Raw genomic sequence first — 24,718 nt, 5'->3', positions numbered from 1 at the left:
AATTGGGGAGGCTCTAGAAGTTCTTTAAAGGGATATTTCAGAATTTGTGACATAGGGCCTCATTTCCTAGTTACCCAGAGGGTGGTCTCCTGATATTTTTTTTTAAAATTAATGCAGTCCTCTGCTGAGACTGCTGCCCCCGCGACCCGGCCCCGGATAAAGCGGAAGAAAATGGATGGATGGATGGATGGATGGATGGCAGTCCTATACAGTATATTTAAAGAGTTTAGTGGTGCTAGGCTTGTGCATGTCTATGGTAACTAGTAGCCTGCATTAAAAACAGTCTAACCCAAGCACAGTGCACCTGAGGAAAATCACTTATAACACCAGACTACCCATAGAAATGTCTGTGTTGACTGAATATTGTTTTTAATATAACCATTTTGCAGCATCAGCTTCCTGGTTTAGGCTACACAGCGGTGGAGTGATCTGCTCGGTTACCGGATCTACAGTAGTTTGTTGACCTGCGGCCGGCGTTACTACACGTGGAATTCACAAAGGAGCTTCGACAAATCAGATATGGCAACGTTTCGAGGACGACCCCTTGATTTTGAAGAGGTTTTTAATGCAGGCTCTAGTTACCATAGACATGCGCTAGCCTAGCACTAGCCTAGCTCCATTAAACTCTTCAAATAAAAGAACTGCATGAATTAAATAATATATATCTCCAGAAATCAACAACACTGGATAACTCTTTGAGTCATTGTTGAACACAGGCAATCTCACCTCCCATTTCACGATTTTTTTCATTCTATTCTCTTCTATTCTAAATATTAGGGCTGGGACGATACACTTTTGTCACGATCCGATACACATCACGATACTCAGGGACAGATCCGATACATATTGCGATTAAGCAAGAAATTATGAACATGTTTACCTTAATATGAGGAAAAAGAAAAGTCATGTGGGCAAAGTTTATAAACCAAAACCATCTGACGAAGAAGAGAGTGGTCGCTTCTAACTTCACCCCGTTTGGAGCTATAGGAATACATTGGGAGAGGCCAAATGCTAACAACATCATTGGACATTTTGCGTGACAGAGGGCACGCACAAAGACCAGACAGGTACGCATCAGCTCAGGTAAGAACATATCTCAGTATGGAAAAACTGTGGCCTGTCCCTTTAAGATTGAAAAGTGCATAAACACAAAATGTAGCAAAGTGCCTTGGAACTGTTACTGAAAGGAGTAGAAGATATTAATACCTCCAAACACAAGTATTGAAAGTATTGCGATACCTGATAAAGTATTGATACAGCATAAAGTATTGCGTATTATGATCCGATCTCATATTTTGTCCCTAAATATAGTAGCTGGTTCCCGAAAACCCAGTCAAAGTGCTAGCATGATTGAGCTTCAGTTCGCCCGCGCTGAACCCTCGCTTAGTCCATCACTATTCTACAGTCAAAGGCATTTTTAGCTTCACCCATTTTTTTAAAAAACACTACAACTGACCAATATTCAGTCACTTCCTCCACTTGACATTGAAGTTAAGTTGCCTCTGTTAATCTACACCAGCATTAAAGTAAATTCCCTTTTTTGTTTACGGTTTTTGAGTCCAATCAATGGACGGTGGACAGATTTGGAGGCAGCTGTTCCAAGAGCCTTTTATTTGTACGTTTGTCTGTATGTTTCATGATTTATAGTTGCCAGGCCGCCCTCAACTCTGACTCATAATTTACATCTGCATAAATACTTAAAGACCAGGCTTAACTCCATGTACAACACAACCACATCCTCTTCCATCCATTACCACAGATGCCATTTTCTGAAAACAATTTCGTCAAAAAAAAAAAACATAACACACGAGTCTCCAATTTTAGCTTTTTACATTCATCATGCGGGCTTGATAAATCATTTGTTTCCTCCAATTTTGCACTATTGCGCGCAAATGTGGGAGGGGTCGTTGGAAGGTCAACTCAATTTTACAGAGCATTTGGGGACATTGGGGGGAAAAAAAGGCATTGGGTGGAGTAGCGAGTTAAAATGCAAATTTGATGATGAATGGAAACCAGAGTTGTTTCATTATAAGTACTGCAGAATACAGGCACGCAACGCCCTACAGCCTCCAGGGGGCTCCAAAACTGAGCAGCAACTGGGGTACTCTGCAAACGTTTAAGTGTTTGGGCCAGGCCTGAGCAGAGATGGGTGAGTAATAATGTACATCTATTTAAGAAGAGTTTTTGAGCATCTGTACTTGTATGTAAGTAGTATTTTTGATTGAGACCTTATTACTGATACTGCATTACATTTGAAAGATGAAGGTAACACTTTCTACTCCAGTACAGGTAAAAAAGATGGTGGTGTGTTTTGACCCAGGTAAAAGTGAAAAACTTTCATGTAGGTCTGTGTTTTTTGGCATTTAAAATACAACCACATTTACAGTGTAGAGCTTTTAATTCCAGAAACCTTCAAACATCTCATACTCTTCCCTGTGCTTTAGAAAAAAAAGACCCAAAAAAAAGACCTGATGGCTCCCTGTAGATATTGGATTAATAAATACACTATTAATCTTTTGTAAACTTCTGTCATAATGGTAAACTCTGACTGTGTTAGCCGCTAACTGCTGCTTCAAACATTTGCGATCCCTGCACGTGTTTGTGTTTACACGGTGAGGGGGCAGGTGAGGGGTGTGTTATGGGGTGCACCGTGAGGGAGGGTGGTGCGGCGTATTTAGCGATGCAACATGGGAATGCACCCATTCTGGTCCGGAAAAATGGAGTAGCCGAGGGAAGCTTTAAAGTTACACTGTGTTACATTTAACCCAATAATATCATAAAATGCAAGCATTCGTTTTATTTATTTTTTTTATTTATGGTTTATTTGGTCGGGACAGTGCAAGTTAATGAACAAGCCACACCAGATTGTAGCCTTATGCTAATTTCCATCCGTCGTCCCCCATGCACACTCTCAAACACACTCTCATACATCCTGGCCTATTGTACATGTTTTTAGTGGTAGGGGAAACCGGAGTACCCGGAGGAAACCTACGCAGACACGGGGAGAACATGCAAACCTAGCTGTGAAGCGCAAGCACTAACCGCTGCGCTACCGTGCCGCCCATTTATTGTGAGTGATTTTAGGTGAAATATTTATAAGTGAGAGCTCAAATCTCACATTTACTACTCAAATAGGTAGCGTTCACGTGACATCACAACGTTCTAAAGAGCCATAGTTTAACATTGAGGTGGAGGTCAACTGACGGTAACTATGGTAACTGTGGTAACTGACAAAATGCATATTTTTATGTCTTTGTTTTTTGGCTCATATCTCAGTCATTACTGGAGGAATCCACATGAAACAAAAACTATCACAGATATGTTAGAACTCAAATGCAACGCAGTATGGAGTAGGTTAAACTGAAAATATCTTTAACAAACTAACTAACAGGCACCAAACCAAAACAAAGACAGGTAACTTAAATTCTCCCAAAGCAGGACTTCTTTATTTAGAAGACAGGAAAACAAAACAGATTTCTTTACAATCAGAAACTCTCAATAATTTCACAGAGCTTGTGTGTCTCTCTTGACAGGTCGACAATCTAGCAAGAGACTGACTGAACTGAGGGAGTATATATACTCTCCCCCGAATTGACGAGGAAATTGGGAGCAGCTGTGGAGAGTAGGAAAACAGGGCAGGCAGGAAAACAGGAACAGGAACAGGCACAAACCAGGAGCAGGGAGTGAATCAGGAGGTAAACAATGACTAAATAAGCAGAATATGACAAAAACTGTCACAAACTTCATCGTCTCCTCTGTCGGCACATGTGAACTAATGTACAATTATTATCTCTAAAAAATGTCAAAAAGTGGTGACAATATGCGAAAACATGACCATGATGTTGTCCAATAGAAAAGACTTTCAGACAAAAAAATAATATCACAGGTTTGTGAATCTGATCACGATCAAATACTGAAGAGGAAAAACATTTGTCAATTTTCGTTTTTTGATGATTTCTTCCAAAAACTGCATTTCTCCCATAGAGTTGCATTGGCCCTGCCCTCCATAGATACAGACGGCATCTCGTCATAGAAGGGGGCGTGGCTTCGCCGAGGGGGAAAATAGAATCTTTAGAGAACTCTTTTTATCCATTTTCTGGTGGAATGAACTCATTTATGACACACAAATAAAGTCAATTGTAAATCGGGTCCATATGGATATTTTCTCACAGCAGATTGTTCAGTAGAAGTGAAAAAACAGCAGTTGTAGCAAGCGCTAGCTAACCGTTAGCATTAGCACGATGCTAACATGTAGCATCAAGTTAGCATTCTCCGTTTTTAATGTATTTATGGGCTGTTGAACCTCTTTGCTCCTCTCCATGTTTTTGTTTCTTTATTTAGCAGAAACTATATTCATAATTCAGCGTTTGTTAAAGTAGTTTTTGAATAATTAGAGAAAGTTTAGATTTTTCTCCAAATTGTTTTCCCCCTTAACTGTTTTCAAGCATGACTATATTATATGGGAGATTCCAGAGATGCCGTCTGTATCTATCTGACAATATGACATCATCACATTCTAAATCGTGAACGCTACCTATTATGTGAATAGAATTTTAAGTGTGATTTAAATGTGTAACTGTAGCAACGGAATCTGGCAAATATTCCGTTACCATGGTTGTTCCAGAAATGTGTCTCATTTGCATACATCTGAGAATTAGACCATATGTCCATTAGCTACTTGGCACTCGCGCACTCGCACACACCTGTTAAACTCACGCAGAAAGCATTTCTCAAGTTATTTACAAACCTCTTACATCAAAGACAGTCCACACGTCTGGAACTATGGAGAAGACGGCCTTTATTCAAGGAAAAATGGTGGAGAAAGGAAAACCACGACTCCTGGGAGGGCTTCCTCCGCTACCCGGCATGGAAGGACGGCTAGTCAAGCCGATTCCAAGTTATTCACAGGACAATAATGACTTTGAAATACAGGGACGGAAAAAATACCTAAAGAAGAAGAAGACAAAGACGGACAAACGTGAATCTCTGTCCAACCAGTTAGATAATCTGTTGGATGAGCTCGGGTTTGACACTGAAGTTGTCAAAGAACCGTCTAAAGATGACAAGAGCATTGCTTTTGAGGAGAAAACAAAGAGGAGACGGGGTGAGGCAATGACAAACAGTACAAGTTCTTTGCCTTGCATTACGCCTCAGCCCAAAAAAGGTCAGTTGGAGCCACTGACAAATTCACTGAAGTGTTCTCGTACTAGTGAATCATGCAGTGTTTTGGGCAAAACTCAGGACATATTGTCCCCTCACTTGCCTGACCTGGGAGTCAAAGCTACGAAGGGTAAAGCAATGACCAAGAGCACACTTTCAAGTACTCTATCAGGTAACAAAGAAACCAAAGGAGAGGAGGAAAGTAACTATAGTTGGTCTTGGAATAGACCAAAACCACCTTCAGATGATGAGGAAAGCATCATTGAAGAGATAATAGAAGACAAGAAAAGCATGTCAGAAGGAAAAGATGCTCATTATTCTTCAGATTTTGAAGAATCCTTGCACAGGCTGTCCAATCATTCAGAGAAAAATGATGGAGCGAGCAGACTTTCAAAGATTTGTTCAACCAATGAAGACACCACGTCAGAGGAAGAAATAAACTATATTTCTCCTCTGAGTGGACCAAAAAAGAAAACTATGAGAGAACCTGGTAGAACTGTGAAGAAGATTGCCTTTTTGGAAAGGGAGGAATCTGAGGAATCCAAAAAAGCACCTCTACTCACACAACTTCCTCCACTCAAAGGCATGACGCCTCGGCCAAAAAGAGTCCAGCTGGAGCCACTGACACCACTGAAAGGTCCCTGTCCCAGTGGATTTTCCAGTTTTTTGACTCCCCTGCCTGTACTGGGAGTTCAATCTTCACAGAGTGATGCAGTTCTGCCTGAGCGCACATCTGAACTTGTGGAGAATTCTGCGCCTGCAATAACCAAGGATAGACTTTCAAGTACTTCGTCCTCCAACAAAGAAATCAAGTCGATGGAAGAAAGTCACAACTATTTGCCTTTGAATAAATCAAAACGACCTTCAGATAGTGAGGGCAGGGTCATTGAAGAGGTAACAGAAGAAGGGCATCTTGTGGAGCAGGAATCAGGAGAGGATCTTTTGAAAGACCAAACCATTGCAACGCACAAGGCCTGTCTTTCACCGAGTCATCTGAAGTCTTCCCGTTCACCACCTCACAACTTGAGTGCATCTTTTGGCCGGGAGAGTGCAGAGATCTCAATATGCCATTCAGGACTTAGTCAAGATGCAGAACTGTCAAATCATTCAGAGATAAATGAAGACTTTGACATGCAACAAAACATAAAGGACCCTGTAGAGGAAGAGAAAGAGGCATTGATGAAGGAAAAACAGAAAAGGCTTCAGGAGTTTCAGGACGCTCTGCATAGGCAAGAAGAAGAGGAGGAGAGATTACTCAAGGCTGAGAGTGAAAAAAGACTGAAGGCTCTACGCCAGTCCGTGAAGGCACGGAGAAGAAAAGAAGAGAGTAAACTCACCAAAGAGTCTGACAAAAACATGGTGGAGCTCAAAGAATCTCTTAGAGCTAATGAGAAGGAACAAGACCTAAGACTAAGGCAGGAGAGTAATGCTCTTCTAGACCAAATCCGTACTGGTATAACACTAGAGCAAGAAAGAAAGATTATAAAACTAAAGGCTCAAAAGCATAAAGAAATCCAAGAACAGAGGGCAGAACTGCTGCATCTCAAGGAAGCTCACCAGCGAGAGATGGACAGCATCACAGAGAAACACAAGGATGAAATTACTTTCCATAAGCAACAACTACAATCAAGATTCACAGAAGAAAAGGAGCAGCTTCAGGCGTCTCACTCTCGTGAACTGGAGAAACTTAACATAAAACATCAGCTCAACATAGAAAAAATGCAAAAAGAAAACTCTGTGAAACAGTCACAGTTGCAAGAGCAGTCAAAGGTGCTGGAGCTAAGGGAGAGCCAACTGAAGAACATAATGGTCTCCCTGCAATCTCAAGAGAACGCATTGGCTGAAAAGAGAAAATGTTTTGCATCTACAGAAGAAGATGTCGACCAACAAATCAAACATCAACTCAAGAAGGAGCAAGACAGAGCCAAGGAGGAAAGTGACAAGGTCAAAGCACAACGGCAGAGATGTGACATCGAGCAGAAGGACAGCAAAGAGGAGCCAAACTCACTGGAGACACAGGTCAAACTCATCAGCCTTCGACTTAGTGAGCTTGAGGCAAACTTTTACAGAAAGGCTTCAGAAAAACCTGGTCCCAATAGAGACCCCACTTTGGTCTTGGAGGACCTGGAAACACCGCTGTCTTTCCCAGCTGACCACAGGACCAGGTGCAGCAGCAAAAGTGATTGGAATGTTTCTTCATGTGCAGATGCCATTCAGAGCAACAAAGTAATCCTTGAAAACAGCAGACGTAGCTGCCAACAGCGAGAGGCGAGCTCCACTCTGAACACAGGACCGGCGAACCAAGTATTGTCTCACACGCCACTCTGTCAGAGCGGCTATAGCACACCCTTGAAACACAGTGCCAGAGAAGTGAACAATCAAAGACCGGAGGATGTCATCAACAGTAACAACAGATTTCAGAGCTACTACCAACCCCCCAATGTTCTACCGTCTGGAGGCTGCCTGATTCAGATCAGTTTGGACCACAACAATGACGTTTGAGTATATCACGGTCAGTCAGCGCACATGCAGATGGATAACAGAAGTTTTGGAGATCTTCAGTAGGCTTTCAAGCCCTGCGCTTCAACCCTGATGGGGATCTTCAGCAGCAAAACGTAAAGGGATATTTCCTAGCTATCCAGAGTGTTGCTGATCCCTGGAGATTTTTTTTTTTTGTAATTCATTCAGTTCTTATGTTTGAAGAGTTTCGTGGCGCTAGGCTAGTGCAAGGCTAGCGCATTTCTACGATGTCAGCTAGCCTGCATTAAGAACAGTCTTACACACTCCACAGAGCACCTGAGGCAAATCACTTATAACGCCAGACTAACCAGATAAATGTCTTATTCCATCGACACAGACATTTATATGGTTAGTCTGGCATTATAAGTGATTTGCCTCAGGTGCGCAGTGGAGTGCGTAAGACTGTTTTTAATGCAGGCTAGATGACATCGTAGAAATGCGCTAGCCTTGCATTAGCCTAGCGTCACGAAACTCTTCAATCATAAGAACTGCATGAATTACAAAAAAAATATCTCCAGGGATAAGCAACACTGTCTGAGCGAAATGTGCAACCAGTGAATGATGATTTGGGTTTAAGATACAAAAGTAAAGTTGTAGCATTAGCAAATTCATGTGTGTAAATATTAGTATCATTGTTATATGTATTAAACATTTAAGCTAAAATCAATTGAAGATAAATTCTAAAACCACTTCATTCATAAATTAAAATCTGTATATTAAAATATAATTCCATGCTGCAAGAAGTATTTAAAATATGTAAAACAGTATGTTGTAAAAAGACTTACCTGGAATACTGCTGTATATGACTATTGTACATATTATTACTTTTGTGTTTAATTCCAAGGTTTTTCACCTGCTTTAACCAAAGAAAATCAAAATAAAGACAAAAAGAACTCAAGAAAAGTCTCATGATTTCGAGTGGAATCCAGTTCTATGTTCAGTGTGGGTACTCGCCCCAATCAAGTGCAGGCTCAGCAAACAAAGAGAGCACTTGAAAAACACTCTGGATAACTAGGAAATGAGGCCCTATGTCAAAAATCCTGAAATATCCCTTTAAAGCAAACAATAAATGAGCTATAAACCTGAGCTATATCTTCATTTATTTTCTTTCTACACATTTTAAGGTAAACATATTACTTATCATAATAGAGTATTGGATGTGTATCCGACCCCACAAAAGCAGAAGCTTCTAAAGTAAAATCTCAAAAGGTCTGTATATTCATTAATGATTTGTAACTCAGCTTTGACCTACATGTGATCGATGGTTTGACAACAGCTGAAAAAATCGGGATCATTCATAATTTCACAATGTTTGGTGGCTAATGCTGACGACTATAGGAAAAATACATTGAGCAGGCTAACGGACTCTCGTGGACTAGCCTACTTGCCAACTGTCCTTATACGTTAGGATTAGGCCTGTCAAAATTAAAGCTTTCTCTCACGATTAATTTAATTAATCGCATCATATGTATTGACAAAGCACACTTCTGTATCTGAGCTCACACATTACAACTAATCCAGGGGTCTCCAACCCTTTCACATGATGGTGGAGGTCCTTTCATGTAACAAAACTGACAGAGCTACGTATGCATCAAAGAGGCTATTTCAACTATTTTAATTTAGTTTTGTCATTAAACAAAATGCTAGCTTATCAGCTAAACCCCCTCTGAGACACTGAAGAGGCACCAAGAGCCCCCACACCTGCAGCACAGTGGAGGCGTCACAAGAGGAGCTACAGGAACAAAAAAGGGACAAATGAGGAGATGGTGAAAGACTGTTGTGGAGCGGAGAGAGCTGTACAGGAGGAGGTGGAGGTGACCAATGCAGGACACCTGGGACAAGCCCAGGAGGCGCTGCACCATTTCAGGAGACAGAGGGCAGCCAGGTTTCTACCGAGTGCTAGAGTTTCCCCGACCTCCAAGGTCCCGCGGCTCAGCTGCAGCAGCTCAGGACTGACACCTGAACGCTATTTTGTTGTACACGTGTACAATGACAATAAAGCACTGACTTACACACTTACTTACTAAACTCTACTTAATGAGCCTAAGTTTGCAGATTCTTTTCAAAATGTTCAACATTGAAGAAAATGTATCTAAAATGTGCTGATTATCAAGCACGAGTAGAAATGTTGAAAGCCTTGGGCAAGTAAGATCCTCGATATAAACAGTTAGGCTTTTCTCATATAAAACTGTGAATATTTGTTTAATGAAATGTGATCAAATTTAGATTTTTTGAATTTCACAAATGCGATTGATTGCAATTAAAAAATGAATCCATTGACAGCACTAGTTAGGATCGAACGCCGCTTCTCCTTTTTATTCCAAACAGCTCAGGCAGCTAGAAACGGCTCTGACAAAAATGTAACTGGAGGATTTTGAGTGAATGACAATTTTATCTTTCTTCGTTGTCTGCATTCGACGCTCCGCTAAAACATGTGCTAGTAATCATCTTCACGGTCAGATTCAGAAGTATTTATGTAACTCATAATGTCTCACGGTTCTTGTATAATTGTGGAATAGCAGAGATGCTAATGTGTTTCATGTGAAAGTGACCGCTACCTAAACCTGTTTAAACAAAGGCCCTCTTTAGCGGTGCAAACGTGACAGTGCAGTGACTCACAGCCTCTGATCCTCAAAATAAACAGCCAAACGTGCCTGCTACTGCCAGCGACCAAAATGGGCCCGTCCAGTGTGGTTTTCTGCATTTTCGCTCCGTTCCTCAATTCAGACTTTTGATTAGGATCAGAAGAATTTTGTTTAACATTGAGGTCGTCCCCTTTCACCCCAAGTAAAATTAGAAACATGACATTTAGTTCTTTCACAGCAGCCATTTTAGATTTGTCATGGGCGATTAGCTGTGTTTGCTTTGGTGCAATGCTAAATGTTTGCTGTAAATAACATAATGGCAGTGACCACCTTATTAGACGCTCTATGAAAGACACAACTACTTTTAGCTCTTGAAAAGGGCAGTAGCTTCTAAATGTGAACGAAAAATACTACATTTTAGAGGAGACAATGATGTCGTTGTCTGAACTGTGAGCACTGACTGAGTTGGGTAGATTTCTGCATTCATTCATTGCAATTTATTTAGAGTTTAAATTTAAATTCATTTTAATTTAATACCTTGGTTCGGCACTTTGGAAACCGTTTCAGTTGTTTATGTGCTAGTGACCCACTTTCGTCCTTTTAAAAATAAATAAATGAATAAAAATGCACTCAGTTGTATGAGCGTACGTCTGTTTTCAACAACAGCTACAGCAGGATGGAGCCAGGCAGGTGTGTTGAGAGCTGTCTGATGGGGATCAGAGTCTGGTTAAGGACCAATACAGAACAAAGCTGACAACCTCAGCCCTCCTCGTCCAGCCTGCTGCCAGCTCTCACCAACTCACTTTCTAAACTCTTGCACTCCTTCTCCAGCTGGAGTGACGGTGCCACCCATCACCCTCGCTCCAGCTCAGGTCAGGAGGGAGCTGGACCAACTGAAACCAGTCCTAAGCCGTTGCTGCAGACCTGCTCTGCTGAACTGTGTGGGATTTCAGCACACTTTGTTAATATGAGCCTGCTCCTACGGAAGCAGTGGAAAACATCTCACCAACAAGGACAACGAGGCCCGTAGCTCTCAACTCTCATATAATGCAGGTTAGAAGAAGATCTTTATTTATATAGCGCCTTTCACAGACATAGTCACAAAGCGCTTTTACATGAGACAATTGCACATTCACTTCATACTCGCAGGACCCATGTGGCACCCTCATATGGCAGTTATACAGTTCGCATACCAACCAAACAGTAGTGGAGTTTAAGTGAGAGCCAGAGTTGGATTTGAATTCATAAGATAATTATTATTATTATGGATTTTGGGGTCCGATAAGATATATAGGCCGATATTTAAAGTTATTTAATTTGATGTTATTTTTTTAAAAATCGTAAAAATATCCTAACGTTGAAAATGTATCATTATAGGAAAGGTTTTAATCATAGAAATATATAGAAATACATATACCGATATAAGCTTTTCTGTGGTGTCTATAATCCTGTATATGATGCTTCTAAACATGTCAGTGTTGAACTCTGACAGCAGGGGGCGCTGTGGGAGGGGCATAGGTCTGATTTATTCAGGACATTCATGTTTAGTAGGGAGCTTGTCAAAAATCAGCAGATTCCAAAACAAAAAAACAGTAAGTCTCTCTCGTATGATCCCGAAAAGCTAAAGTCTGCAACATAAAACATATAAAATAGGAACAAACTTGCGACAGATTTTCACCACTGTGTTTCTCCACTCCCCTGAGGCCTAGGACGTTGTGGGAGGACTCAAACTGAGCTCAATGCGAAGTCGCTGTCGCTCTTCAGTTCTGGAAATATATTGTAAAATAACAAATATCGGCGTCGGGCCCTAACAATTATGGCAACGCCGTAAAAAATAAGTAAACAAATCAACTTGTTCACTAGCAGCTCTGGCAAGAAGTAGCAGATTAAAACCACATGCTTCAGGATACAATTCATAGCTCTAAAACACAACAAAGTAATGAATGCAGAGAGCAATACAAACTATCTCATAAAACCTAAGCGAAACCATATGAATTATGAAATATGAACAAATGGAGGATGGTTACAGGAAATGTTTGTGTGTTGTGGAATAAGCTCCATCATGTTTTCATTAACAAGTGTAGGGGTCAGGCAGCGTTCTGTACGTGCATTTGAGATAAGAATTCGCTGCGGTAAAGAGCATTACGTTTTTTGCATCAGCGCATCATGAATCATGGTTTTTAGTGGTCAGCTCCATTGGAAAGGCACAGAACTAATGGAAGCTTTTCCCAAACAAGCGAGAATGCCGCTCACATCTTGAAATCGTAAATCCCAAATCCATAGCGTTCCCTGTCTAAAGATACTCCTCAGTGTGATTGATGACATTCAACAAAAGCTGAGAACATTTAGGCGTTATGCGAACAGCTTAGGATGTTTCAGAAATGGGGGGGGAAATTAACTCAATCAATATGGTTGGGGAAACTGGGATGTCTGGGCAACATTATCAACTTAAAACACTGAGGTAAAGTTGAACTCCCATAACGACCAGAAATCGTGAAAATGTACTGTGTATGTCACATTGGGCTGGAGATAAAAAGCCTTAAATAAACAGTGCACAAAATAAAATAGCAAATCTAAACACATTACTGAACCAGAGAAGCAGCAGGATACACTGCACACTGGCAACAACAGCTACTTTGATGTATTCTTTTATGGATTTGTGTTCTTTTAGCTCCCTTTACAATAGCACTGTTGGCATCTTTAACAAGTGGGTCCCGACCTTTTGTCCATGTGCCGCCTCCTCAGTCTGTTTGGGATGGCTCTCATTCGTCTAGGAAGTATTTATTTAAGCTTCACTACGATGCTTCAGTCAAAACATAAAAACAATTGCCAATAAGCATTTATCTCAAACAAATAAACTGAAAGAGTTTCCTGCACAGGTGCTCCTTTCTCAGTTATGAAGATTCTTTATCATTTAAGTCGCTCACAGAACCCTGGGTCTGCCCTTCCCGGCTCTGAACCGCTGTCTTAAATCATTCAGTAGTTCTTCAGTTACATTCACACTAATGCTCTCTGTGTCTTAATAGTAATAGCTTATGATTGTGTTGCACTTAAGGAGCTTCTCACGGCAGCCAATGCGTGTTTGCTACCTCCAGCTTCAGTCATCATGAATCACTTGATTATACACCAGAAAAAAATTTAAACATTTTTGATATAAGGGGGAAAGAAAAAGAACAAGAAGCAAAAGAGCGTAACATCAACAACAAGCCGTGCTCATACACACACGCGCAGTGCCACTTACTCATTGTGTCCAGGACAAAGTTGTTCTGAGTGACCGACAGAGGAGGCTGGACGAGCACATTCAGCCTCGGGGCCTGGACCACCCCGCTGGACTTCAGCTTCAGCTGGGATCACAGGGAAACAGAGGCACGACAAATAAACAGCAAATAGAATACACAAGGCACAAAGCATTAGGGGAAGAAAGAAAACTCCTACCTGAACGGTCACTGAGGGGACGGGTAGGCCGTCTATGTCTTGGATCAGAGCATGCTGCAGAACAGACAAATACACTGTTATAGGTGGCAAAAAGTGAAATGGATTTGTAGTAGCTCTGGCACAGGACTTACGGAAGGGCTGTCCATGCTGTTTGATACAACTGCTGTCACAGTGAGGTCTTCCTGAGCGTCTGCTTTAGGCAGGATATCTGGGACAACAAGGCTGACATTAGATAAAGGCCCTGAACCAGATTTATGGTACAAGGCCTAGTACTAGTAGAGAAATAAAACTGTTTCCTCCTGTAGAATATGCAGTGGTTTGAGAAAAATGTCCATGCAATTATCAAGCATTTTTATAGATTGTGAGCTTACAGACTAGTTTTTGTTACTGTTACTGTGAACTAGAAAGAAAAAGTGTGCGTGAAACGTGCTTTTGCTCCCTCTTTCATCGTTCACTCAGACATGATAAACGATAAATAGTTACTATTCTACTGAATCACAGTTCTGTGATCTTAAAAAATGCCTGTTACAAAGATACTGGCACATAGGCTGACTTATATGGGACATTGGATGAGTCCAATGGCATGAAGAGCAGGGAGAGACGATCAGATAATTCAGCAGGTGAACCCCGGATGCGGAGAACAGCAAAGTGCTGAGCATAAGAGTTGCATTTGACCCATTGTCATGAGTGCCACTGAGGAACATGAAAAACTCCCAGTGAAAAAACCCCAATAAAGAAATCCATCCTTCTTGTTTGAGGCCAATAAGCTACAGTTTACAAATGAGCAAAAACTTGCATTTGTAGGGACTTGAAATAATAAATAAATCATGTTCTTTATTTTGCTTGATATTACAATGTGCTTTCAAAACGAACATAAGACAAGCTTCATGAATGAACGCTGGCCTGACGTCAGTGCTGCAGGTGCTTTGTGGCTGATAACCTGTGCTCTGTAGCGAGTTTGCCAGTTACAGCAGTACCTTGAGTCCTGGAGGCTTCTCGGATGTTTTTCTGTAAAGTCTTCAGTTCAGTCTCCATCTGCTCGTAGTCCACATCCCGGGCGTCGACTTTGGGTGTGGAGAAGAACGAGGGGTCTGTGCCCATGTACGAGCACAGCAGGTGTCCCTCTGAACTCAGCGACACCACGACGCCTTTCAGCTCCCTGGCACATCAAACATGCACAGACAAAAAGGGGAGAGGAATCAAATGTTACGAAACTGTTTGGATTTGTTTGTAAGTCTGTCAATGTAATGTAATGAGTGTCCAGAAAAGCACCACAAAACCAATGCATTACTATTGTTAAATGTATTTATTTTAACATTGAATCTAAACAAAAAAGCACAAAAACGTGCACCCGCTTGAGGTCTGCAGATGGAAATAGCAGCAGCTAAATCTGGTACAAAGCATCTTTTTAATATCAACTTGTATTTTTCATGGTCCCTGACAAACTAACCCATAAACTAAACTAATTCATTTGTTGTTTCTGTAGCAAATTCAGGTAACCCATGTCTTTAAAAACAAAACAAAGGGAAAAATTATTAACAAAATAAGGCTAAAATGGAATTAACAACATTAGGAAACTCATGATTAAAAGCAAACGTCTTCACATTTTGTAAGTTTGTTAGTTAGATTTCAGTTATTTTAACCAAATTGTGGCCATATTGAATGGGTATTAGGGCTGGGACGACACACTTTTGTCACAAGGTATCACGATACTCAGGGGCCGATCCGATACATATTGCAATACTGTAAGTAATTATGATGAGTAATACCTTTATCTTAAATGTGTAAAAAGAAAACCGTCATGTGTCCAAAGTTTATAAACAAAAGCCATTTGACATTTACTTAAGTGTTAAGATTGAAAAGTGCTGTTACTGGAAAACAAAAGCATGCAGGATAAAAATGCCAACCACAAGTATTAAAAGTATAGCGATACTTGACAAAGTAGCATTACTTGGTATTGCAGCATTACCTACCACGGTATCCTGTGTCTAATCAATAAATATATCCTCATATCTATCGGCATTACAAATGATTATCGCCATCATGAATCATGCACTGTGTATCATAATGTATAAACCTCATTATCACATTTTGAAGGTTGTCCTTCTGTCATGCAGCACGACCCATTAGCCCTGTGTCTTATGTAAACCCGGACAGACACCAGTGGAATGTGAGGAAATGCTGAGTGATGCAATATGTTTAAAGCGAGTGCGTTTGTTTTAAGTGGTTGCAGATGTGTTTCGCTTCCAGGCCCCCGAGTCCATGGTGTGAGTGGACCAGCAGCCAACTCCGCACCTGCACAGAGGGGTGTCCGCCGTGGCATAGCCCTTTCACAGCAGCGGATACACCGACACATACAGATAACACCACGCCGGCCAACTGTCCACTCAAAGCGGGTATAAAAACTGTCTCCCATCAGCGAGAGGCCTTTGTTACACTCGAGGTGTTGTTTGTAGTGGTCACGGTCGTTTACAAGGTTTCCATTGTATTCTGGGGGTCATTTACCAGGGCGTTCAATTCACATTATGACTTCCTGGAGGCTAAAGGGGAATAAGTCACATTTGGGGTGCCATTTTATTAACTAGACCAATGAGAGAAGGATTTTTTTACACTGGTTGGTTCACTATAGCAAGAATTAACTTAAAGAAATTGTTCAGAACACCAACGCTCTCAATTCCTTATATTAAAGCAGTACTAAGTAACTTATTTACCTTAATAAATCCTTTCCGTAGTCCCTGTGGGGGTAATGCAAGTGTTTATGGGATGATTGGAGGGTCTTTCATCTCCCCCTGGTGTCTCTGGCCAGAAAACCATGTTTGCAACTTGACTGCCCCCGGTCCGGAGAAAGCAATACACACTAATGTAATCACGAAGAAGAAGCTAACAGGCTAACGGGCAAAGCTAACTGCGGGCTAACGTCACTTTAAACAGTATTTACAGCCAAGTTTGAGTGAAAAAAAATATTTCCGTTGTATAATTGGATGCACAGTATCCCTCTCTCCCTTCACCTTTATGTCAGCATAGTATTTACTCTCAAAGACAATTAATGAGTTAAAAAATCGTAACTTGCTACAACACCTGCAGTTGCGCTTATGGCCTCTAGGGGGAAGAGTTACTTAGTACTGCTTTAAGTTTCCATTTTTGTGTTTCCATTCTATGTGCTTTGATTTTACCAATATCCTATAGTGCATGACAGAAAATATCAACATTTCCACACTTTCTCTTTTGTCTATTGAGTTACGTCAACACTTAAATACAAGAGAGGCTTTTGGGCCCAAGCACCTCCCCAGTACTCAAGTTTTATTTCACTTTTTCACTCTTCATCAATATGACTGCCTTTGTCTATAGAAGTCATATCAATCATTTGGCGATGTGCTGCTGCAGACGTTATTTGACAGGACGGAACAGCGTAAAAGGGAGTGAAGAAGAGTGTGGAGAGTTGTCAGCCACAGAGAGATCCCACAGTGCTGAGGCTGCTCCGAACCGAACTGAAACAATCCCAAGGATCCTAGAACGGTCTCCACAGCTGACCGGTGCGATGTATTCAGTTGTTATGATGACTGCTTTCCTTATTAGAATAGCTGTCTCCATCTTGAATTATAAGCATTTAAAAAGATAAGACATTCAAATATGTTTTCAGGGGCCGCCTACACCTTGCTCAAAGCGCTGAACAGGTGCAACCAATAAAAAAAAACATTCAAATTGAGTTCTTAAAGGTAAATACCAGCGACTTATTTAGCAAAAACTTGATGAACGTCCAACAGCCTTAAATTGTAGCGTGTATTCAAATGAAAAACCTCCGGGGTCATATCCTTACACTGGCGTAGAAGTGCACATCTGGCCAGGACTGATTAGGACGGACATAAATTGGTGGGCTGTTACCAGATATTAGCCGCGGTCCTTCCCATAAACAGACTTTTCTTAGGCGTTTGGCCCAGGTACACCGTTGGCTGCCAAGGTACATTTGGCGCGCCACTTTAGCGTGTCTAGCCTTTTCCCCCCATACATTGATTTATTGGTGACGGCCTGCGCTCCCTCTCGCTCACATAAGTATCGACAAGCGAGCGAGTCGTGAAAATCCCCACCTTTTCACACACGGACGCTCTGGCTCCCATCACCAATCACATGATCCGGACCTGCTGTCGGACCATTCCCAGCAAAGACGACAGCTGAGTTTACAAATGGCCAGTTTCAGGAACACCTTGGACGAAATGCTTGCGCGAGCTGACGGATTCAAGGAAACGTTGTGTTACGTGTCGTTATTAGGCCGCGCGCTAATATTGACAGATGCTGAGAGCTTCAAGGGAGGAAAAATGAAACCCTGTAACTAAACACAGCTGCTCGTAATTCCTGTCATAAACTGTCATTTCCTCCACGGTAAACTTAATCTACAAGAATAGGCATAAACACAATGTTCTCTGCGGCCGTTCGCAAAGCCCATTACAAAACTACAGCGAGTTCGAAATGCAGCAGCCAGATTTATTTTTTATACCAACATGAAAGAACACATAACTCCCATTCATTTCTTCACTGGTGATTAAAATGTACAACTAATTTTAAAAAATGTTGTTTGTTTTTAAAGGAACAGGCCACCGTTTTTACATACTGAGATATGTTCTTACCTGAGCTTAGACAAGTTTATACGTACCTGTCTGGTCTTTGTGCGTGCCCTCAGTCATGCAATACGACCAAAGATGTTGTTAGCATTTGGCCTCTCCCAATGTATTCCTATAGCTCCAAACGGGGTGAAGTTGGAAGCTACCACACTCCTCCACGGGCACGCACAAAAAACAGACAGGTACGTATCAACTCGTCTAAGCTTAGTTAAGAGCATATCTCAGTATGGAAAAAAGGTGGCCTGCTCCTTTAATATAGAAGCTGCAGCTACACGTATGGCCTGAGGTGGCAGTAGTGAGTATGAAATGGCCAACTTGCATCTAGCCCATGATCTAGCCCCATTAAGTCTTCCACCTCCGCTGACAACCTCGCTATAGTGTTGGGAAGCACTTTGGAGCCACATTGTTGTTTTGAAATGTGTTACAACAGTGGTTCCCAAAGTGGGGTCCGGTCAGAGGCACTACAGGGGGCCCCCAAAACTTGTCTACCAAACAAGTTCATTGAAAAATAGCAATTTTTGAAAATACTTTTGTTTACATAGCATTTAGCCTACAATCATCGCATCACACCAATTGTTTCTTTTTATGTTATTGTAAAGAATAATTACTTTGAAATTGGTCAATTATTAGTATGGGGTGCCTTGTCAGAATCTCACATTGAAAAGGGGGTCACGACGTCTTGGACTTTGGACTGGCTGTGCTAAAATGTCAGGGTTTGGAGTCATTTATCAAGAAAGCCCCCGAAAATATTGAGACATTAAAGGCACACTGCGTAACATTTTGGACTATACTGCCACCATCAGAACAAGACCTGCTCGTAATGTCCAGCTCAACAGAGAAAATGCTATTACTGCAATGAGTGATCAAAGATTTGGATGTGAACCTAACCTGTTTAAATGTCAAATTCTGCTGCCTTTAGTCACATCTCCATGGAGACGAGCTGTACCCACTCCCGGTAAAGTTACAGTCATGTCTTAGGAGAGCTGAGCCGCTCACAGCAAAGGCACACGTTTGTTTGTGCATTTATGAGGAATTTTTCAATGATGAAAATATCTGTTATAAAATAAGGGCTTGTATCTCAATTTTATTTATTGGGTAAAATTCTTTTTTTGTCAGTATCACCCACCCCTATTAGCAGAATGAGGGGTTCTGCTACAACAGTATTATGTTTTCTTTTCTCTTCTTTTTCATTGTTGTTTTCGTGGATGAAAATACAAAAAAAAAAAATCTCACATCTAAAAGGACAGAGCCGCTGTTGCCTGGGACTGTTTTCATGAATGTATTTACGCCCGGTCCTCTCCCACCCAGGGCACGATGACTTATCTGCAACTTTAAAACAACATCAACCCGGACCAAACCAAACAGCTCGCCAGACCATCACTATCTGCAGCATCTAAAGCACACACAGAGAAACCGCATCATTTTTCAACCGTGTTTGTATTCTGTCTCCTAATTGTATCAAATAGTAGTTTGATTGTCGAAGCTTGAGGAGCGAGGGAGGGAGGGAGATAAAGAAAATGATCCCGTCCTCGCCGTTCGGTGATTGGCCACATGGAAAGCATTGCCAAATTATTTCCTGATAGGAGCGGATTTCACACGCTGATAGTAAACAACGTCCCGGGTGACGCTTTGAGCATGTTTACGTCAACTGCACTTCTCAAGATTCACTTTGGAGCAGCGGGTTGAGAGTTGCCCACCAATGAGAAGGTCGACGATTCAAAACCTCAGCCGTTTTTATTCTGCAAAACTGGATTAGAACATAATAATATACTGTGGACGGGCACAAAGTTGTGATCTTTTTTTAGGGAGGGGGTGAGGGTTATACTTACGGGAAGCTGGCGACTCGGACAGCAACGGGCACAAATGGTAACTGCGCTACCCACTTCAAAGTGACGTCCTGGTACACCAGCAGCATGTTGGTGTGGTTACCCAGCAACAGGTTGGTGGTGCCGTCCGTCACTGTGGAGGCACAAGAGACGGGAAATTGTTTTTGAGATGAGTTATATTAACAGATCTACATCACCGTCGTCATTTTCTGCTGTTGTTGTTGTCCTGCATAAACACTGCTTTGAATAAACAAGATGAAAAAGATTTTTTGGAGTTGATGATGATGTTTGATCAGTATCAGGTTGGTAGAGCATCTGGTGCAGAAATTTCAAACCATGCACGTGAACATACAATGATCTACACCTAACTACCAGGGATAGAGATCGCACAACGAAAATACAACGTTATGGGCAAAGTCTGCAATTTTTGTCATGCAGGTTGCAACATCTGCAAACAATATTATCCAAAATAACATAAGGATAAAAGAAAGAGCCGCAAAACAATGAACAAAATAATCTACATTACAGTTTCTCCAACCTTCCTTACCCCTTGAGCTACTTTGATGCAACAACAGTGCTAGCTAAAAAAAAAAAACTTAAAGAAGTACTTTACTATACAGAAATTGCAGATGTTGTTCCACGTGCTCAGAACAAAAATAAAATGCATCTATTGTATCACCAAGTGTATGGAATAGAAAGCTTTTGGGCAGAGCTGACAGGGCTGGTAGCACCTGAATTACTGTTTGAGTTACTGTTTGCAACTTAAAATCTCAGTTGGGTTATTATTAGGGCCGGGGCTCTTTTCAATTAATTCCAATTAATTCATGACATAAGATTTAATGTGATTAAAAATATGAGTTGAAATGAATCACAATTTACGTTAGCGGCAGTTCCCTTTCAGTTTCCTTTTCCCTTGCTTAGGGATGAACATGGCGTAAAACCAAAAACAATTTTACAGTCAAACTTGTTTATCCACAGCTAGGCTGCCATAAACTTATTTAAAAAATATAATTCTCTGAAATAAATCAAACTGCAAATGTCTTTTGACATGACGTACTGAAATGATCACACAGGCCTCACATCTCCACAAAAGTAAGATAAAATAGGAAAATACAAAGAAAGAATCTATAATATATCTCTAAAAAACAGCACAACCCCAATAAATGATGCTTAAAGCAGTACTAAGTAACTTGTTTACCTTAATAAATCATTTTTGTAGTTCCTGAGGGGGAAATACAAGTGTTGATGGGATGATTGGAGAGTCTTTCATCTCCCCCTGGTGTCTCTGGCCAGAAAACCACAATTGCAGCTTCGCTGCCACCGGGTCGGAGCAACCAATACAAACGAATGGAATCACAAAGAAGAAGCTAACAGGCTAGCGGGCAAAGCTAACTGCGGGCTAGCGCCACTTAAACAGTATTTACAGCCAAGTTTGAGTGAAAAAAATTATCTCCATTGTGTAGTTGGATGAACAATATCCCTCTCTCCCTTTGTCTTTTCTGTCAGCGTAGTATTTACTCTCACAGACAATTAATGAGTAAAAAAACACAACATGCTACAACACCTGCAGTGGCGCTTATTGCCTCTAGGGGCATGACTTACTTAGTACTGCTTTAAATGTGATTAATTAATTTTAAAAATCCATAATTAACTCGTTTAAACATTTGAATCGAGTCGAATCATCCACTGCTCCAGATAGCTCGGATAATAAAAAAAACACCTTAACCTTATCCCATTTTATTTCTTTGCACAAACGAAGCAGACAATACCCAACCAGCCCAGTGACTGCTCAGTCATTTTGTTTCTTACATAATTTGCAACAATCATTACACCACCCACTACAGAAGGCCAGGCTACTTTTTGGGATCGAGGCGCCACACTGTGCATCACTGACATCATTCATTGAGACAAGGCCACCCTTTCCAAACACTTTATATCAAACTTCATAGCGACGTATCCTCTTTCTTCACCAGCGTCTTCTTTCTCCACACACACGCACACATACAGTATCAGCGGAGTGGAGCCGCTTTACCACCTAGAGAGATCTGAGGTGACGGCCACACGCAAAACAAACATGGCTGCCTCGGAGTAGTTGGTATTACATAGTAGTCCGTGGTCAGCCGGGCGGTACACAGTAGGGGTCAAAATGACAGAGCGTGCGCCTTCGCCACATAAAAGACAAACGCGCACCTTCCCGTTATAATTTCAAACTAATTATAACAGTCGAAAATATCACGTCTCTCCTTGTTATCCCTGCCCCGCTTCTATCTACAGCACATGTTGTCATCTTCTCGCTACACACACCCTCTGTTAACCTGGGTAATATTTCAAATCCCTTTATTTTTCTTTGCTTCCTTCTAAATTTATGGGCCTTTCATTTAACACATGTTGTTAAAAACGAGGCACAGACAAACGGCTGTAGTAAAGGCTGTGGCTCAGAACAAGTGAGGTTAAGAAAGGCACATGCGAGTGTAATCTATACCTGTCAGAGTCAAGGTCTGTGGCCAAACTCCGCTCATGGGAAGTCGGGGTTTTATCTCGCCAGCACAAACATTTTGAAGGTTAATAGGTTGGCTGGAGGAGGTTGTAACAGGTGGTAGGTTATACAAAGAAAAAAGTTTATGCTGGGATTGAAATAAACTTGTCATGGAAAAGATTGAATGTTCAAGTGATCATAAGAGGCTGACCAATAAATCGGCCGGCCGATATATATCGATATTTGGGGATCTTAGAATGTCAGCTACAAGTTGTTGAATGCAAGTTTCAGAAAATCTCAGTGAATATTATGGATATGCTGCATGTCATTTTGAAGCACAGAATCTAGACAATTCAATCGCTAATCAACGCTGGGACAAAAACTACAATTGAATCACCTAAAGTAATAAAATAAAATCGCCAACTTTTTATGTTTTTACAGGATTACAGACCAGACATTTGGAAAAATCTGCAGTGGCCTTAGAAAAACCCATATCAGTCGACCACTAGTGATCATTCATGCAATCCTAGCCTTGCTGTGTGTCTTTGTTTACTTTCAGGAAATCCCATTGATCTGAAATTTGAAAGTAACAATCAGATTCCTCCCTTTAACCAGAAAGCCCTTCTTAGTTTGCAAAATGAGGACAGCAGGAACAGAATTTTACTGTCCGAGTCGGACGTTAGCATCCGAGGTCCTAGGGTCCCTAGGGTTAGTAGTGACTTAAGTAAATATAACCTTTTTAGCAGTAGGTGCGGCGTTTTTGGCTAATTGAGTCTGAGAAATAAGTAAGTAACTCTCCGTGGAGTTTCAGAAATATAGATTGTGGGAAGCGGAAGTTGTGACGTCACACTTGACAAATGTATTGGACCTGACAGGCTGGTTCACAGGAAAAGCTCATCTCATTGGTCGATGCAGGAGGACACTAGACTCTGAGATTGAGTTGCTGAGATCCAAGAAGGAGGGATTTTACCAAAATTTGTAAAACATTTAGACTTCCAGACTGTCACATAAAAAAAACAAAGAAGCAATGAGTGGCGGCATTCGGTATTCAGTTTTTACTAAAAATGAACAGCCTTGACAGGTTGACAGTTTGATACTGCGATTTACTTCCCAAAGGTTGTGTTCCATACGCATCTTTGGGCAAAACATTTAACATACTCGGCAGCTTTTTGTTATTGGTTCAAGTGGTGACTGAAGAGGTTTAGATTTGTGTTGAGTGACTGGAAGGCTGATGGTTGTCTTTCCTTGGACAATACACTTCACACAAGTAAAAGGACACTGAAAAACAGCACATTTTGTCCGAAACACCCAATTTACTTCAGTCAAAGGCACACTTTATAATAACTTCAAGGCTATAAAAAACACATCAGTTGGTGGCTTGGTGCCGTCGATAAAAGTCACTGTCTTATCAATAGAGAAACTGTAACCGTTTGCCCTTTGCCATTTGGAGTTTCACACTATATTGAATTCCACTCGGCGTTCCCACTCGCCTCCTTCAGCACTGTTGAAATCCACTGTAGCACTTTGCTCTTTTTATTTGAGTGAAACGCTGAGTGCTGCTGTCAGGAGCTTTATTGAAGTCGCATGTGGCAGCGTTTACGTTCGATGGGGTCAAGTTGGACAATAAATTTTCAATCGCGGACATGAGAGAGCAGATGTTCCCACGAGTAACCGGGATTTCTCCTTTTTGGGGGGATTTGCGAGCGGTTCCTGATTGTTGACAGCGGCCGTGTCCCAATACAAGCTGCTTTTGTTGCGCTGGCACATCAAGCAGTCAAATTGTATTCCGCTTCCAACAGTCATTTGAATAATCCAAATAGTCTGGAGCAAATATGAGAAACGAAACGGCCCTTTGAAAGCGGAGATATTTTAATTTGCGAAATCAAAAACAGATACGAGAGGGAGAGAGAAGAAACTGGCGTCGCAACAACCTCCTCTGATTTCTACATCTGGTTGGTTTTACCGTAGGGTCCATTTAAATTGTACTTAATATATTATCAAATACATATTAAAGTATTTCATTTATCAATAATCTTGTAGTAATTTTTTTCTCAAAGCGTGTGCATCAGAGGAGATGTCAGATCAGTCGACCAAACACAA

At 41.2% G+C, this 24,718-nt stretch overlaps 1 protein-coding gene across 2 annotated transcripts in view; it reads right to left on the bottom strand.

Annotated features, from left to right (window-relative positions):
* The window catches only part of bbs9 (Bardet-Biedl syndrome 9), a 252,177-nt gene that overhangs the window by 206,879 nt on the left and 20,580 nt on the right, over positions 1-24,718 (bottom strand). For both annotated transcript variants that reach the window (XM_079561877.1, XM_079561878.1), the window contains exons 9-13: positions 20,146-20,275; positions 14,678-14,859; positions 13,832-13,908; positions 13,701-13,754; positions 13,507-13,609 (exon numbers count right to left, since the gene is read on the bottom strand). In XM_079561877.1, the coding sequence (XP_079418003.1) occupies positions 13,507-13,609; positions 13,701-13,754; positions 13,832-13,908; positions 14,678-14,859; positions 20,146-20,275 (546 nt within the window). The remainder of the gene's footprint in view (positions 1-13,506; positions 13,610-13,700; positions 13,755-13,831; positions 13,909-14,677; positions 14,860-20,145; positions 20,276-24,718) is intronic.

The sequence above is a fragment of the Gobius niger genome (genome assembly GCF_951799975.1).
Source record: "Gobius niger genome assembly, chromosome: 8".
Taxonomy (NCBI): domain Eukaryota; kingdom Metazoa; phylum Chordata; class Actinopteri; order Gobiiformes; family Gobiidae; genus Gobius; species Gobius niger.
This window is presented reverse-complemented; position numbering and strand designations above follow the sequence as displayed.